The sequence below is a fragment of the Mustela nigripes genome, chromosome 5 (genome assembly GCF_022355385.1).
Source record: "Mustela nigripes isolate SB6536 chromosome 5, MUSNIG.SB6536, whole genome shotgun sequence".
Classification (NCBI taxonomy): domain Eukaryota; kingdom Metazoa; phylum Chordata; class Mammalia; order Carnivora; family Mustelidae; genus Mustela; species Mustela nigripes.
Window position 1 is genome coordinate 109,578,845 of NC_081561.1, and position 8,555 is coordinate 109,587,399.

The window sequence follows — 8,555 nt, forward strand, 5'->3', positions numbered from 1 at the left end:
TCTGCCTACTTGTGATCTTTGTCAAATAAATAAACAAAATCTTAAAAAAAAAAAAAAGAAAGAATGAAAGAAAGAAAGAAATAGATATTTAGCTTTTTTTTTTTAAAGTAAACTCTATGCCCAACATGGGCTCAAACCCCTAACCCAAGATCAAGAGTTGCAGCTCTACCAACTGAGCCAGCCTAGTGCCCTCAGATATTTAGATTTTTTAAAAACAAACGAACATAAATGAATAAATCTTCACTGACATACACTTTACAATAAAATCCATCCATTTATAGTTTGATGAGTTTTAATATATGTACATACCTGTGTAACCACCACCCAAATGAAGTATCAAACCCAAAGTTCCCTTCTGTTCCCTGGAAGTCAATCCCCTCACCAATAGGCAACTAATAATATGATTTTATGACCACAAATTAAACAAGTCTAGAACTTTATATAAATGTAATCCGTATGTGTTCTTTTCTGTCCAATTTCTTTTGCTCAGTATAACGCTTTTGATAATCATCCATGTAATTAAATGCTTCAATAATTTATTCCACTTTACTACTGGCAGTTTTTCACTATGAATAAATCACAATTTTATTATCCATTTGCATGCTGATCGTTATCTTCACGGCTTTGCTGTTCCCAGCTATCATCAAAAAAGCTACCATGGCGGCACATACCTCCATGGCTCAGTCTTGATTTTGGCTCTTGATTTTGGCTCAAGCCATGACTTCATGGTTGTGAGATCAAGTCATGCACTGGATCTCTGCTGGGCGTGAAGCCTGCTTACCTTTCTTTCTCTCCCTCTGTCCCTCCCACTCCTCTCTTTTAATCCCACTCTTCAAAAAAACAAAAACAAAAACAAAAAATAACACCTACTATGAACATTTGGGTACAAAAATTTCATGGGCATATATTCATTGCTTTCTTTTTTTTACACCAGTTGTAATATACTCATTACTCTTAACCTTTTTCATTACCAAAGAGTGAGATCACTGGGTCATGTAACTCTATGCTTAATTTGAAACTAAATTTTAATTTAACTTAAAAATTTTTTAAAGATTTTATTTATTTGAAAGAGAGTGCACATGTGTACACATGCATGAGTTGGGGGAAAGGCAGAGGGGAAGAGCAGAGGTAAAGGGACAAACAGACTCACTACTGAGCACAGAGCCAGATGCTGGGCTAGATCCCCAGACCCTTTCATAGTAGGTGTTATTTTTTTTTGTTTTTGTTTTTGTTTTTTTGAAGAGTGGGATTAAAAGAGAGGAGTGGGAGGGACAGAGGAAGAGAAAGAAAGGTAAGCAGGCTTCACGCCCAGCAGAGATCCAGTGCATGACTTGATCTCACAACCATAAAGTCATGGCTTGAGCCAAAATCAAGAGCCAAAATCAAGACTGAGCCATCTGAGCTGAAGACAGACACTTAATCGACTGACCCACCCAGGAACCCTTAACTTAGAATTTTTTAAAAGAAATTTTTCAGCATGTAATTTTTTTTTATTAACATATAATGTATTATTAGCCCCAGGGGTACAGGTCTGTGAATCGCCAGGTTATTTTTAATTTTTTAAAATAAGTTCTACACCCAACACGGGCATGAACTCACAATCCTGAGATCAAAAGTTGCATTCTGGGGCTCCTGGTGGCTTAGTTAGTTAAGTGTCTGCCTTGGTCATGATCCCAGAGTCCTGGGATTGAGCCCCACATGGGGCTCCCTGCTCAGTGAGAAGTCTGCTTCTCCCTTTCCTTCTGCCCCTCCCCACATCTTATATGCTCTCTCTCAAAATATTAAAAAAAAATAATAATACTTTCTGATTCCCCAATGATTTTCCTTTAACTATTTTTTTTTTTAATTTCGTTTCTCAATTTCTAACATTTAGGGATTTTGCCAGTACCTTTCAGGTTTTCTTGTTGTTGTTTTTTTTTCCTAATTTAATTCCATTGGGGTCACTGACTATTTGGGCATGACATTAATTCTCCTAAATTTATTGAGACTTGTTTAATGGCTCAGAATATGCTCTATCTTGGTGAATGTTTCAGATCTACAGAACATGTATTCTACTGTTACTGGGCACAGCATTCTTATAAATGTCAAATGGGTCAGGATTGTCGATAGTGGGTATTCTACATGCTTAATGTTTTCTGTATTTGTTCTATCAGTTACTCAGGATAGAGTGTCAAAGTCTCCAATTATAATTGTTAATTTGCCTATTTTTCCTCTTCTGTCACTTTCTGTTTCAGGGATTTTGATCTTCTGTTATTAAGTGTAGGTATATTTAAGGTTTCTTTCTTAATCTTGCACTACTGCTATTTGGAGCTGGACAATTCCTTGTGAGGCTATCCCATACATCATAACATATTTAGCAACATCCCTGGCCTCTAAACACTATATGCTAGAAGCAACCCCCTCACCACCAGTTGTGACAACCAAAAATGTCTCCAGATTTGCCCTTGGGGGCAAAATTAACCTAGCTGAAAACCACTAGGTTGTATTAAAAAATACTCGAAACAGGGAGAGTCCGTTAAGCCTCTGCCTTCAGCTCAGACCATGATCCCAGGGTCCTGGGATTGAGCTCCACATCAGGCTCCCTACTGAATGAGGATCCTGCTTCTCCCTCTTCCTCTGCCTATTGCTCCCCTGCTTGTTCTCACTCTCTATTCCTCTCTCTGTCTCTGTCAAATAAATTTTTAAAAAATCTTAAAAAAAAAAAATACCTGAAATAAGAACTGGAAATAAGGTTGACAGGGGGGAAAAAAAAGTTTCTTTTAATAAACTTTTATCTTTGGGGCACCTGGCTGGCTCAGTCAGAAGAGCATGAAACTCCTGATCATGAGTTCAAGCCCCCTGTTGGGTGTAGATACTAAATAAACGAAGTTTGTTTTTTTTTTAAGATTTTATTTATTTATTTGACCTCTGTCAGAGAGAGAGAGAGAGCACAAGTAGCAGAGAGGCAGGCAGAGAGGGAGGGGGAAGCAGGCTCCCTGCTGAGCAGAGAGCCTGATGTGGGGCTCGATCCCAGGACCCTGGGATCACGACCAGAGCAGAAGACACGCTTAACTGACTGACCCACCCAGGCGCCCCGCTTTTTGTTTGTGTTTTTGTTTTTTAAAGAAACTTCTAAGTTTAAAACTTCAAAAAATAAAAAACAGCTCATATACCATACACCATTTTAGAAAGCTTGGATTTTTATTCTAGAGACAATGGGGAGCTATTATACAGAATGGTAACAGATTCAGATGACTTATTAATGATAATTATATTAAATGAGCAGAATAGAGAACATAGAGAGAAAAATAAGTTAATGGTTGCCCACGAGGATTTGGGAGAGCACAGCGATACAGTCTGGGGGGGTGAGAGTTAAAAGGCATGGGGGCTTCTTTTTGAAATAATGAAAATGTCAGGGTGCCTCACTGGCCCAGTCGAAAGAGCATGCAACTCTCTGATCTCAGGGTCATGAGTTTGAGCCCCACATTGGGTGGAGATTACTTATATAAATTTTTTAAAAATTAGAAAAAAAATGAAAATATCTAAATACCAGTTTAAAATAAACTGTGATAACAGTTGTACATTTCTGTGAACATAGCAAAAACCACTGAACTGTACACTTAAATGGATGAAGTATAAGGTATGTGAATTATATCTCAATAAAGCAGTTTCAAAAAATTATTATTATTATTATTATTATTATTATTATTATAGCTCACTTGTATTGACTATTTACTTTGTGCCAAGCACTTTGGTAAGCTCCTCACATGCATTATCTAGCTCTTACAACAATCTTATTTATAGCAATAATCATTAACCACTTTTATAAACAGTGCTTACTATAGTCTAGGAGTTTAATTCTCACAGCAACCCATAAAGTGGTAACAACCCCATTTTACAGATAAGGATATTGAAAAATAAAAAAGGGGGTTGGGACATTTGGGTGGCTCACTCGGTTAAGCAACTGCTTTCGGCTCAGGTCATGATCCCAGGATCCTGGGATCGAGTCCCACACCAGACTCCTTGCTCAGCCAGGAGCCTACTTCTCTCTCTGCCTCTGCCTGCCACTCTGCCTGCTTGTGCTCTCTCTCTCTCCCTCTCTGGCAAATAAATAAATAAAATCTTTTTTTTTTTTTTTTTAACAAATAAAATCTTTTAAAGGAGGGCAGGGGCGGGGTCTAAGGTCACAAAGCTAGCCGCAGAACTAGCAATCCATGTCACAGTCTGGTTCCAAAATCCTTGCAACTGTATAGCAGCTGCCACGTGTAATATATCAAGAAACTGAGACTCAGGAGAGTTAAATAACTTGTTCAAGGCCCCAAAAGGAATTAAGAGAATAGATGTGATTTTCAGCCATCCTTCAGTTCCAGTATCTGAAGCACTCTGCTCTTCCTGAACACAGACAGTGATGAAGGAGGTAAGGATGTGTGATACTGTGATTTATAAAGCATTTTTAAAAGATTTATTTATTCGAGACTAAGAGAGCTTCATGCACATGGGGGTGGGGGTAGAGGGAAAGAATCCTCAAGCAGACTCTCAGGTGAGCACAGAGCTGGGACCAGGTTTGATCTCATGACCCATGAGATCTTGACCTGAGTCAAAACCAAGAGTGAGACACTTAACAGACTGAGTCACCCAGATGGCTCATGATTTACAATAGTACATTTTCCTAAAAACCCTTGGAATTTCCTATGAGGAGAGTGGTAGAGGTGTATTTTGTTATCCTGTTACGCTAAGGAGGTGAATTTTATGGGTTTGGTTTTTTTGTTTGTTTGTTTGTTTTTAAAATAAGTTTTAGGGGCACCTGGGTGGCTCAGTGGGATAAAGCCTCTTCCTTTCACTCAGGTCATGATCTCAGTGTCCTGACTCTGAGCCCCGTGTCGGGCTCTCTGCTCAGCGGGGAGCCTGCTTCCCTCTCTCTTTGCCTGCCTCTCTGCCTACTTGTGATCTCTGTCTGTCAAATAAATAAATAAAATCTTAAAATAAAATAAGTTTTAGGCCCTACATGGTGCTTGAACGCACTACCCCAAGATCAAGAGCAGTATGCTCTACCAACTGAGCAAGTCAGGTGCCCCATGGAGGTAAATTTTGGAAAGACCCAAGTACGGGGACTGGTTGTCAAGAAAACCAACAAATTATTACAGTTTTGAAACTTTCAGTCCTACCTCCACCTGCACCTTACGGGTGAGGGGTTGGACGGTGGTTTCCAACACCAACAGCTAAAGATTTCACCAATCATACCTATGTAATAAGTTTCCATATAAACCCCAAAAGACTTGGTCAGGAGAGCTTCCAAGTCAGAGAAGATTTAGATACGTGGAGATAAAGTGTCACCTCTAGAGAGGGCATGGAAGCTCTGCACTCCCTCTCACATAGCTTGTCCTATGCATCTCTTTCATCTGGCATTTGCTGATTTATATCCTTTTATAATAATCCATTGATCTAGTAAGTACAATGTTTCTCTGAGTTCTGTGAGCCACTCTAGCAATTTAATCAAACCCAAGGAGGGGGCTGTAGGAACTTGCAATCCGCAGCCAGTTGGTTAGAAGTACAGGTGACAACCTGGACTTTTGACTGGCATCTGAATTGGGGAGGGTGGGGCACAGTATTATGGGACTGAACACCTAACATGTGGGATCTGATGTTATCTCCAGGTAGATAGTGTCAGAACTGAGTTAAATTGTTAAGACACTTAGCTTGTGTCTGAGAATTGCTTGGAGATGTTGGAAAATACACACACAAGAATGGAGTCAGAATTATAGGATGGTGGTGGTAGGAGGGATGAAAAGGAAGGAACAGATTCAATACTAAGTAAATAAAACATGGAAGATGGCTATATGTGAAGGAAAAAGAGTGAAAAGAGTGAGGACACTCCCCTCTCTAAAGTGACTGGATAGAGAGAAGGTGATATCACCAGCTGAGATAAAGAGCATTAAAGGGGGGGGGGGGGGTCGGGGGGGCTGAGTTGGTTCAGCACCTGCCTTCAGCTCAGCATGGGTCATGATCCCAGGCTCCTGGGATCAAACCCTGAATCGGGCTCCCTGCTCAGTGGGAAGCCTGCTTCTCCCTCTCCCACTCCCACAGCTTGTGTTCCCTCTCTTGGTGCATCTCTCTCTGTCATATAAATAAAATCTTTTTAAAAAACTTTAAAAAAAAAACCCACAGGGTGCCTGGGTGGCTCAGTGGGTTAAGCCTCTGCCTTCGGCTCAGGTCATGATCCTGGTGTCCTGGGATCGAGCCTCGAATCGGGCTCCCTGCTCGGCGGGGAGCTTCCCCTCCTCTCTCTCTGCCTGCCTCTCTGCCTACTTGTGATCTCTGTCTGTCAAATAAATAAATAAAATCTTTAAAATAAATAAATAAAAATAAAAAATTAAAAAAAAATAATTTTAAACCCTACAATCCTAAAAAAATTCTTACTTCGGATCTTAACTGCAAAGAGAATCGTGTTTCAAAAGTCTCTGCTTTCCAATAAAAATTGTTTTGTTTCCAAAAATAGGAGAAATGCAGAATGGCAACACAATCAACTCTTCTGAGTGAAAGTCTTGAAATGATTACTGAAAATGGTTCAAGGAACAAACCTGAAAAACATCTCAGGTAGAACAGAATTTGACAGACAATGTGAAGCAAAAAAAAAGGGAGAGACAAAGGTGACCTAATCTCCTAATTCAACTGATCTTTCGATTAGCTTCCAGGTCCACTACTATTTCTATACAATCTCAGAATCCACACAAGTGGTTCTCACATGTGTGTCAGATTTTCTAAAACTTTATCAAATAAAGACCACAAACCATTTCCCCACACTACTCCCAATACATAAACACTAATTTTACATCCAATTACACTAGTGTGGAAACATAATCTCCTGTTGCTGGTCCATGATCCCCAGATTCAGAACCTGTGCTCTAAATTCTAAAGCCCACTTACAGAAAAATACCTCTAGCAACAATACATAACTCAGGAGCCTGTCACCAGAAGCTCAGCTCATACAAACTGATGATCTCTTTCCTTAGTTCTACCCATCAAAACTGAGTTCTTTCTACAGCTCACCATTTGTTTAGTGATTCCCTTCACTGGGTCTCAGAAGCCAGAAACCCCAGGGTATCTCCCTCCCCTTTACACTTCCAATTTGTTGTCACCAAACAGAAGTGCCTCTCATGTTAGTTCTCTACTGCTCCTGACCCAAAATACACTCGATGCTTACTAAGGAATGGAATATATATGTACACGATGCATTTATGACTGAATAAATAAATCATAGATGCTGGAGTTAGAAGAAAAAAAATTTTTTTTCTACTATCAAGAAACTCAAAGATATTGAGGGGTGGAGAAGCATAAAATAGGAAATTAGCATGCAACGTGAAAAAAATGCATGATAGAGGTCCTCAACTCAGACAGCAGGGAGTCAAGAGAAAGCTCTTAAAAGGCCAAAAACCTATTTCCTAGAAGATTCTAATTCACCTGATAATGGTTAATGTCACACAGTTAGCACTAGCTGTCTTGCTTTGGCCCTTGGTGGTTTTCTGTGTTTATGAACTGTCTCCAAAAATAGATGCTAAATTCCCTGGAGGCAAAGACCGTAACGAATTTCTGTCTGTTGAGAGAACCACGCCGTGTCTCACGCAAAGCAGGAGCGCAATCAATACGTGTCAGCGGGCCAAAACTACGGGATGGGGCAGAAAGAAAAACAGTCACTCTAACAGGGGTGGCTTAGACTTGGCACACTAGAGGAATATACACGGCAAAAGGGCAAAGATACAATCTCAATTAAAGAAAAACCAACCACATCTCTTTCGGAAAGCCACCTCTCCCTCAGAGTTGCAGGGTCGTCGGCTGGTGGAAAGAACGGAAGGGTCTCTCCGATAAACACAAAAGCTTTCTTCCGATTTCTTCAAACACGCGCGGACGTCTCCGCCCCTGGCCACCAGCCCTGGGAAGGGGACCGGGGTGACAGAACGCCGCTACTCTCTTGCCTTCAAGTAGCGCGTCTAGCTCAGGGCCGCAGGGCACTTGCGAGGGGGGCGGCCGGGATCTGCCGGGCGATTTCCCTCTCCCTCCTTCTTTTACCTGTTTGGCCAAGAACCTGCCCAGTTCGCTGCGGGTCTTCTCGTTCTTGGCAGCGAGTAAGCGAAGCGGCGCGGCCGCCACATCCAGGAAAAGGTGCTCCATGACCGCAGGCCCTCTGTCCCCGACGGCCACCAGCGCTCCCTGCTTAGCGCTCGGAGTCCCCGAGCCGCTGAGGTCCCGCACCGGAGGCGCCAGCAACTACGCCCCCAGGGAAAGCACCCCGGCTGCCCCGCAGACACCGGGAGAACTGCAGCACACGTGGGGGAGCACGCGGCGCTCTCCGTCACCAGCCTGCGACCGCGACGGCAGGGCGGCCCCAGCCCCGCCCCCCCAGCAGCGGAAACAGCCGGAGTCCGTAGCGCGACAGTTCCGGGAGGGGAGTAGAAGCGGGCCGCTGGTGTGATCCGCATCTCTTGCATGCAGTGAGGGTAGGTTCGGAGGCAAGGTGGGGTGGACAGCGAGACCGGAGATTCCGCTAGGCCGGGGAAGCGAGGGAGGTCTCAGTCCACCGT

General features: G+C 42.2%; 1 protein-coding gene across 1 annotated transcript in view; it reads right to left on the reverse strand.

The window, feature by feature from the left end:
• The window catches only part of MDN1 (midasin AAA ATPase 1), a 167,643-nt gene extending 159,364 nt beyond the window's left edge, over nt 1–8,279 (reverse strand). Inside the window, exon 1 of the mRNA XM_059401062.1 lies at nt 8,044–8,279. Coding sequence (XP_059257045.1) covers nt 8,044–8,145 — 102 coding nt within the window. The 5' untranslated portion in view covers nt 8,146–8,279. The remainder of the gene's footprint in view (nt 1–8,043) is intronic.
• Nucleotides 8,280–8,555: the final 276 nt, after the last annotated feature.